The 22,014-nt window shown below is 44.6% G+C and overlaps 1 protein-coding gene across 2 annotated transcripts in view; it reads right to left on the reverse strand.

Annotated features, from left to right (window-relative positions):
- Positions 1-22,014, reverse strand: part of TBCD (tubulin folding cofactor D) — a 204,487-nt gene that overhangs the window by 53,727 nt on the left and 128,746 nt on the right. For both annotated transcript variants that reach the window (XM_075014908.1, XM_075014907.1), the window contains exons 24-28: positions 14,801-14,832; positions 13,488-13,550; positions 12,467-12,543; positions 8,463-8,544; positions 560-678 (exon numbers count right to left, since the gene is read on the reverse strand). In XM_075014908.1, the coding sequence (XP_074871009.1) occupies positions 560-678; positions 8,463-8,544; positions 12,467-12,543; positions 13,488-13,550; positions 14,801-14,832 (373 nt within the window). The remainder of the gene's footprint in view (positions 1-559; positions 679-8,462; positions 8,545-12,466; positions 12,544-13,487; positions 13,551-14,800; positions 14,833-22,014) is intronic.

Below are 22,014 nucleotides of genomic sequence, written 5' to 3' on the forward strand. Positions count from 1 at the left end.
GTCCTCCATCAGTAGCTGCCCTCCTCTGCACAGGGACATTGTGCCATTCAGTACCAAGGACCTGCAAGGGGTGACCAAGCCACCACCATCTCTCCTTCTTGAGCAGGGAGCTAAGTCTGGGGACTTCCAGCACATCCAAAATTTGTGAGGGAAAAAAAAAAGGGTAAAACCAAACAAACAACGGCTTTTTTTTTTTTTTTTTTTTTTTTTTAAAAGGCCAGGATTTTTTCAGGAGATGATTGTTAAAAACATTAAAACAATGGGCATTAGCAAAGGGACAGTTCTTTTTTCTATTCCAAGTCAGTGTTTGGCTTCTACACTCAGATTGCTGAGAAAAGGCTCGATTTTAGTTATATGAATATATGTTAAGCCAAAATTATTATGCTTGACTGAATTATTGTAGGACAAACTTAACACTCTCACATGAACACTCATGGTAATGAGCTTCTACCATTTATTTGATAAAACATTCAGACTTCACTCAAACCATTTTCTGAATCAGTTAAAATGTGTGCCCCTCTCCCCTTATTTATTTGCTAAGGACTACACTTCATCTCACCTGATGGAGTTTGCCCTTTAGCAGAAATCTTGGCAAAGCCCCAAGGGCTAGCGAAAAACCACAACGAATCATTTCTTCTGTGTTTTGAAGTTCTGATATATACTGCTGCAACAGTTCACCTAGAAAAATACAATTGTGAAGTGAAGCCCAGAGACTACATAATTACATAGCTAGCCCACCAATAGAAGAACAGACAGCCTGTGTTAACATTCTCTTCAATCCAAATTCTCTTGCTAACATGCAAGACATTCTGTTCTTACAGAAAAAGTACTGATTTAACAAAAAGAGAGAAAGAGAGAGACAGACAGACAGACACGTAGGCTATAGCTTGCGGAATGCTAATCTTGTGACAAACTCAGTTTAGAATGATTTTAAATTTGCTCTTTCCAAAGAGTGACACCAGTTAAGTTTCTCTTATTTTAATGTTTCTGCGACTATGGCTACACTACTCCAATTCATCAGATAGGAATAAGGGGATTTCAAAGTTGGCGGGGTCCTTTCAAAAAGGGCTCCTGTCTGGACAAGCCGCACAGCAGCGAAAAGCGGCAATTTCGAAGAGCCATGGCTGGTGGCATGCTAATGAGGTGCTGAGTATGCATTTCAGCGCCTCATTAGTAATCTTTGAATGGCCATTTTAAAGATTTGGGCTAGTGTAGACACGGGCCGCGTGTTTTGTTTTTTAAACCAAAACCAAGTGCTCAACAGAGCTTATAATAAAGCCAGGCACTCTATGCAGGCACGTAGGGACCCAACCTTTTACACCCAAAACAACTTCAGTACCACAGATTACAAAGACAGAAGGGACCACTATGATTATCTAGTCTGACTCCCATACAACCTAGGCCAGAAGACATCTCTAAAATAATTCCTAGAACATATCTTTAAGCAAAGCATCTAATCCTGATTTGCAAATTGCTAGTGACAAAGAATCCACCACAATCATTCATAATTTGTTCAGATGGTTGCTCTGACTTTCCAAATTTTATGACTCATTTCCAGTTTGCAAGTATCTAGTCTCATCTTCCAGCTATTGGTTTACATTATACCTTCCTCTAGTAGACTGAAGTGCCCATAATCAATATTTGTCTCCCATGTAGGTATATGTGGACTATAATCAGGTCACCCTTAACTTTTTCTTTGTTAAGCAGAACAAATCAAACTCCTTGACCTTATCATTATAGAGAAAGTTGTCTAACCCTTTATGTATTTTCATGGCTCTTTTTTTGACTCTGCTTCATGATTCTCCCACAGCTCCTAGGACCATGGTAACTGCCTGGCCAGAATGTATGCTAGGGATTTTTTAAACAAATAAATAAATAAATAAATAAATCCCTGGGCTGCCTTGAGGCCCAAAACATATTCAAGATAGAAATCTTCATCCTGCAGAGCTCAGGATCTCTATACTGCAGTGTGAAGAGGTAGGACAGTGGCTCTAATGATCTTAGAGGAATGAGAAGATGGACCCACACACTAAGAAAAAGAAATCACTAGAACCCAGGAATGGCGTGGGTGGAAGGAAACAGACTGATCAGATTTCAGCTACTTTATCAAACTTTTTCGTAAATGAAGAGCAAAATATATGATCAAGTAAAACCCATGTAATGTGTAATTATTCACACCTAAAATTGATTGAGAGTTGCAATTTACATAATCTCTTTTCAAAAAAATAGTTAAGTCACAAAATTAGATAGCTTTCAGTCATTAAGAATGGTCGTACCGGGTCAGATCAAAGGTCCATCTAAGACCAGTACCTTGTCTTCTGACAGTGGTCTATGCAGGGTGCCTTAGAGGAAATTAAAGGAACAGGTAATCATCCAGTGATCCATCCTTGATCACCCATTCACAGCTTCTGACAAGCACAGGCTAGAGAGCCATTCTTGCCCTCTTGGCTAATATCATCGATGGACCTATCCTAAACGAATTTACCTAGCTCTTTTTCTTAAACAACATCGTCCAGCAAGGCGTTCTACAGGTTGACTGAGCATTTTATGAAGAAGTACTTCCTTTTGTTTATTGTAAAGCCTGCTATCTACTAATTTAATCCGGAGATTGGTAGTTCTTGTGTTATGGGAATTGACTTAAACCCTTGTACTCCAAGTGGAACATAGGTCATCTACAAGTCTCCTCCAGTTCACTCTGTCTCAGGACAAAACTTCTAGCTGGCTCCAGGAATACCACAGTTCTTCAATATCTGTAGATCTTTTCCACATTGTCTGAGGTTTTCCTCTTCTGCATTTTTCTTGAGGGTTCCTTTGAGAGCTTCATGGACTATAATGGATGATGGTTTTCTGAGAGTGTGGCCTAGCCATCCCCACTTTCTTCTCTTGATTTGAGCATCAAGCGGTTCTTTTCCTGCTCTATTCCAAAGCTCCTCATTTGTGATGCAGTCTTGCCATTTGATGTGAAGGATGTACCTCAGGCATCTGTTTATGAATGTCTGTAGCTTGTGATTTGAAGACATTTTTGTACACCAGGTCTCGCATCCACGCAAGCACACACTCTTCACATTTGAAGATCTGCAGTTTAGTATTCGCAGATGTTATTTGTTAATGATACATAGGATGATGAGTCTTGAAAGCAGCTGTTGCTTTGCCTGTTCTGACACTGACATCCTTGCCAGTTCTTCTGTCTCTGTCCATAATACTACCAAAGTAGGTAAACTGCTCCACACCTTCCAGGTCATCGCCTCCCAGTGTGATCCTGGTGTTGTTGGACTGGTTGATCCTCATTGTCTTGGTCTTTCCTTGTTAATGCTCATTCCAGTCACTGAGGCAGTTTTGTCTAGTGTTGCACCCTTGTCTTCCAGGCTTTTATGTTGGTGTGAAAGGAAAGCCATATCATCAGCAAACTCAATGTCCTATAGGTGTTTGAAAAGTGTCCACTGAATGTCCCATTGATGGCCATCTGTTGTCCTGCCCATAATCCAGTCCACTGTCACCAACAATAGGAAAGGTGACAATAGGCACCCTTGTCGCACACCTGAGAGTATGCTAAAAGATTCTGTCAAGACACCACTGCGAACAACTTGGTATGTTGAGGGTTTGTATGTTGAACGGATCAGGTTAATAATTTTCGATGAGATGACATGGTGTTGCAGCAGTTTCCACCAAGTGTCTCTATCAATGCTGTTAAAGGTTTTTTCAAAGTCTATGAAAGTTATGTAGGGCGGGGAGTTCCACTGAAGCAACTGTTCTACGATCACTCTGAAAATTGCTATTTGGTCAGCAGAAGATCTCTTGCTTTGGAAGCCGACCCATTCTTCCCTGAGCTATGAATTTCTGTCTTCATTCTCTCCCAGAGAATACTACTGAACACTGTTCCTGGAACAGACAGGAACGTAAGGCCCCTCCAGTTCTTGCACAAGGACTCTAAAAATAATTCTTCACTCAATTCACTTTTTCCACACCAATCATGAGCTTATAGACCTCTATCATATTCCCCCCTTAATTGCCTCTTCCAAACTGAAAAGTCCCACTCTTATTACTCTCCCCTCATATGGCAGCCATTCTAAACACTAATCATTTCTCTTGCCCTTCTCAGAACTATTTCCAATGCCATCTTTCTGAGGTGAGGCAACCAAATCTGCACACAGCATTCAAGATATGGGTGTATCATGGATTTATACAGCGACAATAAGGTATTTTCTGTTTTATTCTCTATCCCCTTCTTTGTGATGTCTAATATTGCTTCTTTTTTTGACTCAAGCTGCACATGGAGTGGATGTTTCCAGACAACTATCCACAATGAACTCCAAGATCTCTCCTTTGACTGGTAACAGCTAATTTAGTCCTTATCATTTATTCATATAGTCCAAAGTATATTTTCTGATATGCATTACTTTGCATTTATCAACATCAACTTTACTAGAGACATAGAAGTCAGAATGGCTATGAAGACTGAAAGAGTGAAGGCTCTACCTGTCATCTCAAGATTAAATGATTAGGCAGTATTTGCCAGAGGAAGAAAGATAATTCATCATGGAGCAATGCATTTAATCACTACTCATTACTCCATTCACATTATTTTTAAACCCCCGTACAGCCAGCAGGTGTTTACCACATCTCATCAGGAAACTAGTTACCTATTCTAGAGCTAACACATTTTCACACAGATATGTGTATTACTTTAAAACCTTCCCATTCACAGACCCATATGCAGATCCCTGAGGCCATATGCTGCTACCATGCTTGCGTAAGTACTCATTGACAACATTTCAAACAATGTGGTTGCAGAAGCATTGCTATGACTGATGTTCATTTCAAACCGAAGGTCTCAGCCAAATGACAGAAAATTCACAAGTGACAGAACGCAAACCAGCAGCTATTTACTGAAAACTGATAAGCAGTGGTAATTATTTGGCCTCTGGCAATGTGACATTACATGCCTCCTCTGGGTGTGTGCTTGGTAAAACACCATAGCCCATGAAGTTTCTACAATTTTCAATTTACAGGACCTGCAGCTACCGAGAGACAGTCAGAAGAAGAGAATCTCAAAAGCAAGTTTCAGGCACACATGAGAAAGAGTGAAAATGACACATGGAAGAAAGAAGAGGGATACAGCAAATAAGAGAGTGCAGAGGAAAGAAAGTGGAAGACAAAGAGAAAGGAAAGAAGTGATGTGATAGCAACAGTGCAGGCTAGTTGGGACTTCCTTGCTTTGAATAAATTCAGATTTCAAACCACTGAAGTTTGTGGTATTGTATAGCTACCACACACTCAAGTAACACTGGTACAGTATTACCAAAATCCCCTGCTGCTTGGACCTGCTCTAAGAGGCGTATCTATTAACATGGACCTATTTGGTAGATACACTGTATAACACAACTTTTGCAGGAATGCTGGGAAGTTCCTAGAAGTAGATTAGAGATACATAGCACATACTTGTTACTGGTAACACAGAGAAGAGTATGATTTCCACAGAAATACACAAACCTAGACATACTGACATTGGTTAAAAATTGTTTACATTTTTGGTGCAATTGTTATCACCACTTGCATAGATATCCAGAAAAGCGTGGTAGACCACAGTTATTCCAATGCAACCGAGCTTCTGTAAGATCACCCATATAGCTGTTCTATGCCAATGGGAAAGAGATCCCATGCCCAACAAACAGGAGTGACTATGTCTGTGGGAGTGCAGTTCCTGCCAACATGGCACTATCCACACTGATGCATCTGTAGGCGTAACTTACGTTGCTCAGGATGGTGCTTTTTCACACCTCTGAGCTCCATAACTTACACCAACAAAAGTGTTAATGTAGATATAGCCAGTGTAGGAAAACTTCCCCTCCGAATCATGTCCTATGGGAGCACTTTTCGACTGACTAAACCCAGTGTAGATGCAGCTATGTCAACATAGCTATGTGGGTTGGTGTACTTTTTTCGTATTCCTGACCAATGAAAATATAACTTTTTAAGGTAGACCAGATCTAAGTCATTTACTTCCCTTTTCCTATATCATGTTCACTCTTCCTTATGACTCTGATACATTACTGTCTTCTCTATACAGTCCCCTTCCCTCAGCTATCAAGAGTTCAACAAGTCACTTTTATTTTCACCTTCAACATTCAAACCTCCCATTTTCCAAAATGATCAAAACACTCTACATTGTCATCCGTAAACAGGCCCACTAATAATGAACTGTTTGTTGGGCAACAGAGTCTAGATTACATGTATTTGATTGACAAAAACAAAATCCCCAAAGCATATTTAACAACTGGGGCTCTACCAAAGTTCACAGTCCATTTTGGTCAATTTCTTGGACACAGAATTTTTAAAATAATAAATTTCATTATTTCAATTATTTAATCTGAAATTTCATGGTGTTGTAATTGTAAGGGTCCTGACCCAAAAAGAAGTTGAGGGGTTGCAGTCCTACCACTCTTACTTCTGTGCTGCTGTTAGCTGTGGTGCTGCATTCAGAGCTGGGCAGCTGAAGAGTGATGGTGCTGGCCAGGAGCTCAACTCTGATGGCAGACCCACTGCCAGTAGCAGCACCAAAGTAAGGATGGCATGGCAGGATACTGAAGGTAATGGTGGCAATACCATGACCCTCGTAAAATAATTTTGCAGCCCTTCTCTCCTCCATACGTCCCTTTTTGGTCCGGACCTTCAATTTCAGATATACTGGTCTCCCCCATGAAATCTGTATAATACATAGCAAAAGCACACACGCACACACCCACACACACTCTTATATGTGGGGGAAGTGGGACAGAACAAATTTCATGGTCCAAGATGCAATTTTCATTGCCATGAACTTGGTAGGGCCCTATTACTAACTGGACATTTCTTAACTGCATCTCTTCTCTCTCCCCCTCATATACTGCTTGTATGTCCTATTAGACTGCAAGCTCTTTAGGGAAAGGACTCCATCTTCCTGTACACGTGGGCAGTGCCTAGCTGATTCTGGGAACTACCAGAATAGAACTAAATAATGGACTATTGTAACACATATGCAATTTAGGAATGATAAAGAAAATAAATATGGGAAAACATTCTCATGATTCCTGTGAAAAATGAATGCAATTCCACTCTTGTATTTAAACCTGGAAATGTAGGTATTGCCATACTGAACGTGACTAGTCATTTTATCTAGTCCAACAGCTTGTTTTTGATGATGACCAACACCAGATGCTTCGGAAGATGATGCTAAGAACTAGATTAGCATGGATACCCACCTGCCTCTGCTGCCAATGTCTCTCCCAAGCCCCTAATATGTGACTGTTTTAAACCCTAAAGGCATGAGGTTTTATATTAAACAAATTAATCAGTAATTATAACAACTCCAGTCAACTTTGTCAAGATTGCAAATGTCCTTTCCCTCTTTGAATCTTGCTTTTTTTGGCCTCAACATCTTGTGGCTACGAGTTCCACAGACTAATTACATCAGAGAGGCAAACATGACAGTCCGTATCTTCCCAAAACAAAAAAAGCAGTCCTGTAGCACCTGAAAGACTAACAATATAGTTTATTAGAATTCTTCAGATCTAAAGAAGTGGGTCTGTCCTACAAAAGCTCATCACCTAATACATTATATTGTTAGTCTTTCAGGTGCTACAGGACTGCTTTTTTGTTCTGTGACTAATTATATGAAAAGATATTACTTTTTATTAGTTTTGAATTTACCATATTTCAGTTTCACTGAAAGTCCCTTTACCTTTGGTCTACAACAGAGTGAACAAAAATTATCTGCCTTCTTTATACCAGTCATTATTTTGCACACTTATGTTGCCCTGTAGTCACTTCTTTTCTAAAATAAAACATTCCCACTCTTCAGTCAATGGGAGTTCAATGGGAGTTTTCAGGGCCCTTAACCTCTTTCATTGCTCTTCTCTGAACCCCTTTAAAGTCTCTTCTCCTCACATTCACACTCCATCATTTCTTCCTAGAAAGACTGTGATGAAAAAAGGACGTAAGCTAGTTCTCAAGTATCTATGTGTCGCTCCTTAACCTGTAAATTGCTAGAATTTCTACTTACCTTGGTTTGATTACTAGAGGTAATATATTAAATTACATGGAAGTAGATAGAAGAAAGGGTAGTTTTCTAGAGTGCACAAACCATGAGCTTGTATATTAAGAGCACAATTCACTAATTAAATAGCCAAGGCATTACAAACAACACTGTCCTATAAACATACAATCTTTTCCTTTATCCCTCCAAGGCATTTTTCGATATAGAACATAGGCATGGTATATATTAGTTACATCAAGATGTACATCTAATTAAATGTACTTTAAAATGGTACATAACTGGGCTGGGCCTTCAGAATTTGCTAATCCACTGTGGTGCTTTTTAAACAACCTATTTTGCCTCCTATGAATCTCTCCTACCCGTATAACTCACATAAATAATTAAGAGACATTCATTAAAGAAAATAGAGACAATGCATATGAATCATTACCCTGAAGAGCTGGATCAGCTTCTCTCTGGTCATTGATGTAATATTCATTGCACAATGCAGCAAGTGCAGAAACAGCAGCTTCCTGAAATAAAATTGTGAGCTTTAAAAATTAACTTTAATATCGTATTTCTCTAAATGTCGACTCAGCCATAACTGCCCAGAGTTAAGAAAACACAAGTGAATTCTTTATACTGATTCTATTTACAACGGTTCTTTATTCTATTCCCTATAACAATTACTGAAATCAACTTTTTATTTTTATTTTATTTTTCGAAACAAACACATGGAGCATCTACACAAAAACCACGTTCTTTCAATATCAAATCAAAAGAGCGCCACGCTTTTTGAGGTCACCCTCCTCTGCTCCCAGATGAGGAAGAGTAGCTTTTTCTGAAAGAATCTTTCAGGGAAAAAAAGCACGTAGATGCTCCAGGGGCCCTTCTTAAAAAAGAGGAGTCTTTCATGGCGCCATCCAGCTGGAGCTCAGAGACGCCCTGGCCAGAACTATCACAGCTCTATGCTCCCTACGTCTGGCCTCATTAAAGGCACAGGGAGCCCCAGTGGCAGGAAGCTGTGAACATGGAGGCAGCAAGGACAGATACCAAGCAGCCCCAATGCCCTCACACCCACAACTGCAGTGACCATTCTGACCATGTCAGGCAGACAGCCCACCTGTGACCCTCAGGGCTCCCCAGGGAGCCAGCCGAGGGGTCCCAGGAGCCTGCCCGGGCCACCAAACACCAGGTGCCCTCCGGGACTGAGCCTGAACTGAGGGACTTGCTGGGCTTGTAGCAGGAGGAAGACATCATGAGGGCAGTCACAGGCAAGAGGCAGCCTGAGGACACGTAACCCAGATCTTAGAGCAGATGTGCTCCAAGGTAAAGGAGATGTGCCAGGAGTATGTCTGGGCCAAGGATATGGCCAGGCGGTCAGGCAGGATTGGCCACCTGCCCCTTTGACTACAAGCTCCACAGCCTCCTCGTGGGCAAAGACAGCTCCCCACCCCGGACCATGCTAGACACAGCATTGGAGCAGCCCCTTGTGGTGCCAGAGGAGGAGCCAGGGCCAGATGAGAACCATCTGGGACCCTCCAGCCTGGCCACCACACTCAAGCTGGAAATGGAGACCCATTTGGATGACAATTGACTGATGGGACCCTGATTAGAGCTGTGCCCTCAGGCTTGCTGAGTCGAGCTACCTCAAGCCGGGTGTGCCTGGACATCTTTGTGGGACCCTCCGATTAGCGTCCAGTGCATTGTACACCCCATGGTATGGGGAGGTCCCGCCCCTGCCATGGCCCAAGGCAGGCCAGCCACGGCACCCTGCCAAAGACTGTGACTCCAGCACGCAAGCATGCCCACAGGCGACAGTCAACACCTGCCCCCATGCACTGATCCACGGGTGCAGGTGTGGGGGGGGGGACATGGCGCAGGAAGGGCCAGGCTGCTCCCAGATCACCCACCACCCATGTGGGGACCCTTCAATGTCTGGACATCCCATCTTGACTGCCAGCCCATTCCCTGGGGGAGAGAGGGACCAAATGGTCAGCCCCCTTCCCCAAGGCATTGCAGAGTCCATGTGCAGCAGGGCCCACCACGCAGAACATACATACCACTGCTCCCAGGACAACCCCATCCCTCGGCCTGGGGAGCATGGCCTCGGAGATGGGGTGTGGGACTGACATTCCATCTCTCTCTCTCCTTCCATCATTACAGCTGCACTGTCTGAGGGCCAGGCGAGGCCCACCTCACCACTAGGGCCTGTCAGCCCTGTCCACATCATCAGGCTAGGAAGCCCAGGACCAGTGGAAGGGAGGGCTGGGGTACCCCATGACTATGTACACAGCCTCCCTCCACCACCAGAATGAACTTGCAGAATAGCAGCTGCGTGTCAATGAGGCAGACCTAGCCTGGTGTCAGGACGCTTGGGCTGAGCTGATGGGTGACACACACACCATCAAGCAGGGCCCTCAGGGAGCAGCTGGCATAGCCTCCTACCCCAGCTGCCCCACCCCACTGCACCTGCTGTCCCCCACCATGCCTGCTGCCCTGCTCCTGCCCAAGCTCCCTATGGGATTCACTTGGTGGATCGTGGCCATGGTGGGTGCTGCACCCCCATCCCCTCTTGCCTCCCCAACTGTATTTCTTTTACTATTGGTGATTACTCAACTTATATTAGACAAAAAAAATTATCTTATCAATATGGATCCACATCTTAGCGTCACATAAAATGCCTTTTTAAAACCTTCTCTATTCAGTGTTTGCTTGCAGGAAACTGGATCAAATAAGCAAAGATGATGTTCATAAGCCACGAAAACAGATTAACTCAACTTTGCGAGGCAACATCCAACCACAGCAAACTTTAAAAATCAAGTTTTTCAGCTGAAATTCTCTTGACTGAAGTCTATGATCAATTGCCTATGAACTCAATGTCATAAGCTCTTATAATAAATGATGTATCAGTCTTGTCTACATATCCACAGTTTTCATGGATTGCCAAATTTCTGGTTTTCGATTCTTCTCTGGTAATTTAGATACCTTCCTGCCTTCTCTTCCTCTCCTGAACTAGTACATATTCAAAAAACTGGGCCAGCAATGCCCATACATTTTTGTCATTAAAATAGGCTTTAGAGGGGAATTTTTAAAGTTTATTTACGCTTATAAAAGCTGCATGAGAAAGTGCTGCTTTCTACTCAATGTAATGTGTGGTTTGAGTTACAGTGACTTGTTTTACCAACAAAAACTTTTTTTAATTCAATTTTGCCTTATGGAGCCAAAAAACCTATGTTGCAGCAAGTCAGAAATATTGTGTTTCACACATCAGTAACATTTTCAGAATGAAGTTATAGGTAGAAAGAATACAACTGGAGCTTTACATCTCTGACTGAGTATGTAGTGCAGATATACTGGACAATCACACTAAATCTGATTTGAAAAAGTTATCAAGAAAGGATAATTGTGGCAGCTTTTACAAAATTCTCTGAGACACCCTACCCCTCAGGCAGCAAAGTTTATTCCATACATAAAGCCATGTCAAACCAGAGTCTCCTGGAGTTAAGGGAAAAAGAACAATCTAGTGAAATGTTATCATTTCTCCAATCATTAGGAAAGCAGGGCAGAATATTCAACACATGCTATTTACCATTAAATACATGACCACATTGTATTACACTGCCTCTACCATAATGAAAATTGAGACATCCAAAGTAACATCAGCAGAGGCAAAATGAAGTCCCTTATATAAAATAAAATCAGCAAAACAAAATCCGCAAAACAAAATAACTTCAAAAGCAATTATCAAATGGCAAACAGTAGCAAATGTCAGCTTGTAGCAGTATGGTCAGTAATTGTTTTAGTTCACGAGCGTTACCCTGTCCAAAATGCTAATACCTCTACAATATCAACTGTTGAACATGGGAAGTATCACTCAAAAGATGATTTTTTGAATACTGGAAACTTGAAGAAACTTTTTTTATTCAACTAAAGAGGTGAACATTCAGGAAGCTGTCTCACTCCTCCAGAAAAGTAAAGTTTCACAAGGCAAAACATACAACACGTTTAAAAGCTTACAAAAGAGTTGTCTGTTTAAGCATGCATGCAAATGCACAAGGAGTGTTCAAAGAAAGAGGGAATGGAAAACCACAGAATAAATCATCACAAAGGGTGAAATTTTACAAAAGCAAAGATGATACTGCTTAGTTTTAAAGCAGCAAAAACATTTCTGATAATTCCACACAATGCAATGAAATCAGGTTATGCCATTCCACAATGGCAGGAAAGAGAATTCCAAGAAGGACAAAACCATTTGTCTTGGTGATCCACTTTTCCACAGTTCCACTGTTAATTTCTGGGGTTTATTGTGGTGGAAGCGAGAGGGGGTTTTGTTCTCCCATCCCGTATCAGGAAGCGAGAACTTCTAGCTTAGAAAAGGCTTAAATGTTGCTCAGAGGAATAAGAAATGTTTGCTTTTATCGTATTTATGTAATGAAGACAGGATTACTGTACCTTTATTTGCTGTCTTGAAGTGCTTGAAACAAGAGGCAGACTTCTTAAACTGTCATTTATCAACCATTGCCAGCCATCTGGAATGGTAGAAAAAATATTCAGTAAAATGTTAATGACACAGCCTTACGTGTACAGACATCTATTTATAGTGCTCAGCAATTAATTAAAACTACTTATTTTTGTTGCTCTTTCTAAAATAACTAAAGGAATGAATTACAATTATTTTGCTTCCATTCCCTGAATACACCAACCATAGTCTAGTGCTCTTTTCCAGATTCTGTAATGTGAGAAACAGATAGGAAGAAACGATTTGTAGCAACTTATTCAGGGCATATGCTCTAAATACCACTTACTTAGTTATATCTTACTTCATGTAAGGGTGTTATTAAGCACACCCTCCATCCTCCAAGTCATACCACCTAAGCGCCAGCCTAGACAGTGCTGTGCGGATTGAAGAGCTTCTCCTAACATAATAGCTACCATTGTAATGGAGGTTGATTTATTATGCTGACAGGAGAGCCCTCTCCCATCAGCACAGAGCATTTTCACCAGGGTATCCTACAGCAGAGCAGCTGTGCCGACATAGTGCTCTCTGTGTAGACTAGCCCTCAGTCAGAAACAGTGATGCTGAATTTCGTAAGTGGGGACTAATAAAAGGGGCGTTCCATCAAGAACCCTCTATTCGAAAAAAAACACTATAGTTTCTGACCTACCCTTAATCAGATAATTTCTGAAAAGAAGACTCATATTTTCCCATGCTAAATATTACGGATTTTCAGAAGCTTTTTGACAACTTCGAGAGAAAGAGGCTTGATTAGGGATGACGCAAACACAAATGTTCTTAATTAACTGAATCAACCACATATTTGTGTACCTGTTTGAGATTTGTTAACCTGCCCTAATTCACTAACATCTTATCAAAACATAGTTTTCTAGGATAACAGCACTGACTGGTATTATGTAAACAAACACTTTAATTAGTATGATGCCACAATATAAGGCCACTGAAAGTATCACATACCGATTACGGCATCCCCTCCAAATGGCATTTTTGAAACTGACAACTTTTCAATTAAAGTGCAAACTGGGGAGAAAAAAAAAGGTAATTATATCATTTCTGAAAATTGCAATACATTTTGACAACCTGCAGTCAGACAAGTGCTGATATAATATATACAGTTGTTAAAAACATGTATTTACAACACAAAAACAGAAAATATTGCAAATAGAAATATTCTAACATGTCAAAAATAAATATTTAACAAGAAAACAAATGCAATTAGGCATGTGATTTCAACATCAAAAAAGAACCTATGCTATAGTAACTATGGTCTTTTGAGATGTGTTAGTCTCTAAGTGCTTAGGGACGTAAGATTAGATTTAATTTTTAAATAGTAGAGTCTGCTGGAGCCTTAAACGCACCTTGAGCCTCATCATGATCCCTCTACTTGCAAATCCTCAACAGGAAGGAAGGACATATACACCAAGCACCTATCAGAAACAGGGTTCTCTCCATTGACTGACTATGCCTAGAATATGTGCACCAATCAGGGGAATGAGTCCATTATTGTAGGCCAGACAGGTTTTAAATCTTCAGTTTAGATTCTTCTACTATGACTGGTGTAAGGCTCCTCTCTGCTATGCAAGGAAGTATACAGGACTGTCTTCACAAAAAACAAACAAAAACCCTTCGAAGTTAAGAAAGTAAGGGATAGGGAAAGTGACAATTTTCTTCAACAAACTAATCAAAAAAGGAAGAGTTTGAAGCTTAGGAGAAGTAGTGACTAAGACACTCACTGGATTCTGTCACCACTACATGTAACAGAAGGAGATTGAGGGAAGGTCACTGGCACTCTGCTTTTTATGACCACAAACAGGCAAAGGGCTCTGCTCTGGAAATGAATCAGTCACCTACACTACACTACTCTGATTCATCTCCAGAGTGATTCTACCCGAAGGACTGAATGAGATAGGCTTCCTGTGGGAAAAACAAACAAACAACAAAAAAACCCTACTATGTGATCATGTAATTAGACACTGTCATAATGCATATGACACAAGGTGCCAAATTAAAGTTGCAGAGACAACCTAAATACTAACTTTAATGATTTATTAATGTAAGTACGTGTAAACATGAGAGAGAGAAAGAAAGAGAGAAAAGAAAGAGAGAGACAGAGACCTTATCAAATTTAAGTGTTGATATTGCAAGAAAACAATGGAATCCTGAGAGATGCAAAAGTTGGGGGAAAAAAACAGTAAATTAACCAACATAAATTTGTTATTTGAAGTCAGTGAAAACAGCACCAGCCAGCAAATACACAGTGGAACACCTACCAGCTGGTCTCATTAGTTCTCCGCCTAAACCTCTGAAAAAATAGACATAAAAGGTGTTATTTTCAAATAATCAATTATTGCATACAATCAGGTAAACTGCTTACTGAAACACAAGAAGTTTTCAGATGAAAAGTAGCTAGAGAAGTTCAACTAGCAACACTCAAATCTTTCCAGAATTAAATTTGTAATCCCTCCAATCTTATATGTTTGACCAACTTTCAAACAGCACTGTACCAACCACTCCTTCCTTAATTCACTGCAAAATGTACCATACAAAACCTTATTGTGCAATCCATCTTTTCTCTTCTAAATTACACAGTCCTAATTTCTCTAATCCCATTTGAAAAAATAAAAAGCACAGAGGTCCCTCACACTTTCTGATAGTGTTTCTCATGAGACTATGACCCTCTGGAATTTACTCCAGGATTTTTTCAGTCATAATAGTTCTGTCACCACCTTAGACCCTTTCCACTTGAAAAGCAACTGTTTGAAAATCTTTTCAAAAGCTATTAAAATTTTATTGCCTAGTTTCTTCTTCTGCATGAAGCTTCAAAGCCACTTTGCTCAGTGCTATCTGGTAACAGAAAAACAAAATGTAAAGCTTTAGAAGATGGATACAAGCCTTTTAAATTACAAGGATAACATTACATGAAGTAGTTGAGATCTGATCAGCATCTATGGCATCACAACCAGTAAGTTTTATTTAGATGTCTGAACACATTCAATCTGAAAGATTTACAGACAGCTAAAAAGCTCTGATAACATATGGCATTCAGTATTAGCATTAGTCTTTGATTTGCAGCAATGTATACAATCTTTGTATAATGAGAACTATTAAACAAGTGTGCCATGGTTTCACAACACCCAATCCCAAAAAATATGCTTGCCCCTTCCCAAAATTTAAAAATGTTAACGTATTTCTAGCTTTACATGCACACAATCCCATGCTTTCCTTATATAAAACAACTGCTCGCAGACATCCATAGTATTCATTATTCTGTTTTGACTTTAGGTTACGTTGTTAACTAACCTCTCTGGAAAGGAATTTACAATCTTTCCTTCACATATGTTGCATATATTAGAACTTCCTCAGAGACATTTGCAGCTCACAATTTTGCTAAAAGACCTAGGCCGTGTCTACACTAGCCAAAAACTTCGAAATGGCTATGCAAATGGCCATTTCGAAGTTTACTAATGAAGCGCTGAAATACATATTCAGCGCCTCATTAGCATGCAGGCGGCCGTGGTACTTCAAAATTGACACGGCTCGCCGCCGCGCAGCTCGTCCAGAAGGGGCTCCTTTTCGAAAGGACCCCGGCTACTTCGAAATCCCCCTTATTCCCATCTGCTCATAGGAATAAGGAGACTTTGAATTAGGTAGGGTCCTTCTGAAAAGGAGCCCCGTCAGGACGAGCCGCACGGCGGCGAGCCGTGTCAATTTCGAAGTACCGCGGCCGCCCGCGTGCTAATGAGGCGCTGAATATGTATTTCAGCACTTCATTAGTAAACTTCGAACTGGCCATTTGCATGGCCATTTTGAAGTTTTTGGCTAGTGTAGACACGGCCCTAGTGTGCCAATTGACAATAACCGAATATATTATAAACATAAATGTACTATACTGGAAAACGTTAAGAGATTTATCAAACCAGATTAAGGCTGGAATCAAGCTTGGATATTTTAGCTCTTAAATGTAATTTAGAGAATAAGCAGAACAAATCTGACAATTAGAAATGCAGATAGAAACTATTTTGATATGAGTCTCTTAAAAGACGGGCTTGACCAAACATGTTTGTCTCAAAAATAAATTATAGCTATTCAGTTTCTGAAGGGATTTTACCCACGCCATATAGAATTACAAGAGTATTTTATGGTTTCATTTATACATCACAGGACAGCAGAATATAAAGCAGCATGATTAATAATATCTTCAGAGAGCATGTTGTCTACATAAAAGATTCTCAAATGAGATGTAGGGAAATAGCCTTGAGTGGTCAGATATAGAATAGCTGAGAATATGAAGGGATTTGTTATGATCATTGGTAAATGATGTAGAAACTAATATAGGCTCAGACAACATAGAACCAATCACTAAATCAAGAAAGGTTTCTATGTGCATGTTAACAATAAGAGGGAGATCAGGGAGGGTGTGGGGTCCTTACTGGATGAGGAAGGTAACCTTGTGACAGATGATAAGGGACAAGCTAAAATACTCAGTGCTTTTTTTTTTTTCTTGGCTCTGTCTTCACAGACAAGGTCAACTCCCAGACTACTGCATCAGACAATGCAGTAGGGGAAGGAAGTGGGAAGCCCTCGGTAGAGAAAGAACAGATTAAGAGCTATTTAGAAAAGCTAGATATACACAAATCTATAGATCCAGATGTAATGCATCCAAGGGTCCTGAGGGAATTGGCAAATGTTATTGCAGAGCATTTCACCATACTCTGAAAACTCATAGATATTGGGAGAGGTCCCAGATGATCGGAAAAAGGCAAATATAGTACCCATCTTTAAAACAGGAAAGGAGGATAATCCAGGGAACTATAGACAGGTCAGCCTTACCTTAGTACCTGGAAAAATCATGGAGGCCATCCTCAAAGAATTCATTTTCCAGAACTTGGAAGAGGGGAAGTGATCGGGAATAGTCAACATGGATTCACCAAGCAAAAGTCCTGCCTGACCAATCTGATTAGCTTCTATGATTAGGTAACTGGCTCTGTGGACATGAGGAAGTCAATGGATGTGATATACTTTGACTTTAGCGAAGCTTATGATACAGTCTCCCATAATATTCTTGCCAGCAAGTTCAGGAAGTATGGATTGTATAAACGGACTGTAAGGTAGATAGAAAGCTGTCTAGGTGATCAGACCCAACAGGTCGTGATCAACAGCTTAGTGTCTGTTTGGCATTCAGTTTCAAGTGGAGCGCCCCAAGGATTGGTTCTAGAGCCAATATTGCTCAACATCTTTATTAATGATGCAGATGAGGGAATGGATTGCATCCTTTGCAAATACACTAAGCTGGGGGCGGGGGACAAGTATATACATTGAAAGGTAGGGATAGAGTCCAGAGTCACCTAGACAAATTGGAGGAAGGGGCCAAAACAAATCTCATGAGGTTCAACAAGGAGAAGTGCAGAGTTCTACACTGGGGCTGGGGCTCTGGAGTGAGGAGGAGGTGCTCCAGGTAATGGGGAGCAAGAGGCAGAATGTGGATGCATTCGCTCAGCTGGCCGAGGGCCTGGCCGCCCGGGGTCACCCTGCCCGCACTCCGGATCACGTACGCAGTAAAGTGAAGGAGCTGTGGCATTACGCCCGGGCCCGGGATGCGGCCGGCCGATCTGGGCCGCCCCTATCACTTGCCCCTTTTCCAGGGAGCTCAGGGACATCCTGGACCCCCGGCACACCTCCTCCCCTCCGGCCACTCTTGATACCTCGGCCGAGGAGGCCCAGCAGGCCCCGGAGGTGGAGTCTGCCCCGGAGGCAAGCCCCGCACCCCGGGGGCCCCGCCAGGAGCCCACCCCTGGGGCACCGGAGGAGGAGGAGAGGGACTCCTCCTCCAGCGACACCGGCCTCCACATAATGCTGCCGTTCTGGAGCTCCAGCCGGGCGTCCGCCCCCCGGGTGTCCCCCAACCATGGGAGTGGACCGTCAGGTATGTACCCCCCTGGTGCACACCCCCGGGGTTGAGGGGCGGGGGTAATAGATATGGCCAGGGCCCTCCACATGCCCAGATGGCCATGGCCCCAAGGACAGCAGTGGCATGTCCCTCAGAAGAGTGCATCAGCCCCTGCCCCACCCCACCCCCAGCACGACAGTGCCATGCCCCATCCCCGGGGGCTGGGGGGAGCGGAACCTCTAGGGTCCCCCGGGGGGACGGGGTGCGACACCCAGCAGCAGCATGTGATGGAGTGGGGGGAATGCAAATGCGAGACTCAGGCTAGATATGAGAAGCTAGCTGAATAGCTCCCCGTGGCTAAGGATGATCCTGGGGCTACAACTGGCAGGTAACACCTCTGCCCTGAACAAAGAGGAGGGAGGAGCCGAGCTGGGTTTGAATCGGGGGCGGCAGTTAGAGGCTAGGGGAAGGGAGAGCTAGCTGGGGTGATTTCTTGAGGGTCCCCCCCCTCATGTTGACAGTCTGGCCTGTTAGCCTTCTAGCTGTACTTTCTGCTTCTCAGGGTCACGATAAGCTAGCATATCTGGGCCTCAATGAGGGCATCAAAGACTGTGCTGTCAGCAGCCATTTCCGTACCCTGTGTGCTCCTCGGGGGCGGGGGGGGGGGGCAATGAGCAAGCTGGCTTGTAAGAGGGAGACTCTGTCTGGCTACACCCTCCAGTGTTCCACAGCTGCACCATCGGAAGGACCGGAGAGTGCTGGCGAGGCGTCAGTGGTCCTGGAAAGCCCTCCGGGGCCATCACTCCAGGCCAGCCCCTCGGCGGAGCACTGACCGGCCCCACGGCGGGGAAGACGGCGGACACAGCACCACCAGCCGCCAGCGACGGACCCCCAGCTGCTGGCCCTGCACCGTCGGCAGCTGGAGGTCGCCGAGCAGCGGCTGCGGGTGGAGGAACGCTGCCTCCACCTGCAGGAGCGGGCGCTGGCCTGGCGCCAGGAGGCATGGGGGGCCTACATGCGGACCCTCAACCGCATCGCGGACTCCCTGGCCCCCCAGGCCGCGCCGTCCGCCGCAGCGCCCACCCTGCCTGCTCCACCTGCTGCGCCGTCCGCTGTCGCACCGCCACCCGCCACCGAGGGCAATTCTGCCGAGGGGGACCTGGGGCCAGCTGACACTCGCCGGCCATATCTCCTGGTCCGCCCGGCCCGGGCTGCGGCCGAGGCGGGGATCCCAGCCGCCCACCCGCAGCGCTGGACTGTAGGGGCGTGGGGCCCAGGACGTGGCCCCCCTTCCCCCTTTGTATATATTCCCCCAAGTTTATTGTTCTTTTCTTGTAAATAGTTTGTATTTGTGACCCATTACTATGCTGATCCTTACCCGCCCATGTAAATAGTTCTCCCCTTCCTTGTCTTCCCCTTTCATGTTATCCAAGTTTTTATAATGTATATATATTTATCACTTTGATTTCCCCTGTACATAGTTTGTCTTGTTCAGAATATTTATAATAATAATAATAAGAGTTGCAGTAAAGAAAATGTTTGAGTTGACAAACAACTGTCTGCTTTTATTTTTACAAGAAAAGTTGGGGGGTGTGCTCTGGGGTGCTCTATGGTGTGGGCGTAGGGGCAGGGAGTGTTGTGGAGGATGGGGGGTGCAGTGGGGGGCCTGCCAGCGTTCACCCTGCGGCTTCATCGAACTGGGCCCGCAGGGCCTCCCGGACCTGGGTCCCTTTGGGGTCCACCTGGCGACTGGGGGCAGCGCGTGGCTGCACATCGGCCCTGCCGGCCTCCACAGCCCAGCCCTGAAACAAGGCCTCCCCCTTGCTCTCCACGAGGTTGTGTAGGGCGCTGCACACGCCCACAATCTGGGGGATGTTGGTGGGGCCCGCATCAAGGCGGGTGAGGAGACACCTCCAGCGCCCTTTGAGGCAGCCAAATGTGCGCTCCACCACCTGGCACGCATGGTTCAGGCGCTGGTTGAAGCGCTCCTGGCTGGCAGACAGATGGCCCGTGTACGGGTGCATGAGCCAGGGCCGGAGGGGGTATGCCACATCTGCGATGACGCAGAGGGGCATGGTGGTGTCCCCCACAGGGATCTCCCACTGGGGGATGTAGGTCGCCGCCTCCAGCCGGCAGCACAGGCCCGAGCTCCGGAATAACCGGGCGTCATGGGTGCTGCCAGGCCAGCCCACATAAATGTCCAGAAAACAGCCCCGGCTGTCCACCAAGGCCTGCAGGATCACTGAGTGGTAGCCCTTCCGGTTTATGTAGCGTCCTCCACTGTGTTCCGGGGTGCGGATGGGGATGTGAGTCCCATCCAGAGCCCCGAAGCAACTGGGGAAGCCCAGGGTGGCAAAGCCCGCGATGGCGGCATCCGGGTCCCCAAGGCTCACGAGCCTGTGGAGGAGCAGGGCGTTGATGGCGCGGACGACCTGCAGGGGAAGCACATGGGAGAGCACCAATGAGGGGTGTGCAGGGTGTGTGTGGCCCTCCCCTGCCAGGGCCCCCCTCCCCTCCCCTCCCCTGCCAGGGCTGCCTCCCCCCACTCCCCCCGTGGGTCCTCTTACCTCCATGAGGACAGCCCCGACGGTGGCCTTGCCAACGCCAAACTGCTGGCCTACGGATCGGTAGCTGTCTGGAGTGGCCAGCTTCCAGACAGCGATGCCGACCCGTTTCTCGACGCTGAGGGCACGCCGCATGGCAGTGTCCTGGTGCCTCAGTGCAGGGGTGAGCCACTGGCATAGCTCCAGAAATGTCTGCTGGCTCATCCGAAAGTTCTGGAGCCAGCGGTCATCGTCCCACTCTCCGAGCACCAGCCACTCCCACCAGTCGGTGCTGGTGGGGTAGCTCCACAGCCAGCGGCGTGTGCAGCGGGGGGGGGCGGCGGGGTGCTGTAGGGTTGGGGGTTGAGTCCTCCTCCCCTGCGGGCAGCTCCTCCTCTGTGGCAAGGAGGTGCTCAGCTGCCTCCCGCATGGCATCTAGCAGGGCGAGCACTGCTCCTGCAGGGGCGGCTGTGTGGACCTCTGGCTGCTGCTGCTGATGGGGGTCCATGCCTGCGTCGCTCGAGGTGTGCGTGCCTATGGCTCTGCAGACCGCGTGCCGTGCAGGCTGCGTGTGTCTGGGAGTGGCCCTTTAAGGGAGCAGCTAGCTGTTGCCCCGGAAGCGCTAGTCCGCCCTGTGACCCTGTCTGCAGCTGTTCCTGGCACCCTTATTTCGATGTGTACTACTTTGGCGTGTAGACGTTCCCTCGCAGCGCCTATTTCGATGTGGTGCTGCGCAACGTCGACGTTGCCAGCCCTGGAGGACATGTGGATGTTATTCATAGAAATAACCTATTTCAATGTCGCTACATCGAAATAAGCTACTTCGATGTAGCATTCACGTGTAGACGTAGCTTTTGTAATCAGTGTTTCTTCTAGCTACTACTAAGGCCTCATCAGACACTGGCCTATTTCAAAACTTGAAGGCTGATAACAAAACATCACATCACCATGTGAATCAGTTTTAACAAAAAGCAGATGTAAAACACAACTTTTTAAAGTCACTATAATATTAAGTATGTCTTTCACAGGGTACTGCTGTTAACATGAATTCCTG

The sequence above is a fragment of the Carettochelys insculpta genome, chromosome 20 (genome assembly GCF_033958435.1).
Source record: "Carettochelys insculpta isolate YL-2023 chromosome 20, ASM3395843v1, whole genome shotgun sequence".
NCBI classification, from domain to species: domain Eukaryota; kingdom Metazoa; phylum Chordata; order Testudines; family Carettochelyidae; genus Carettochelys; species Carettochelys insculpta.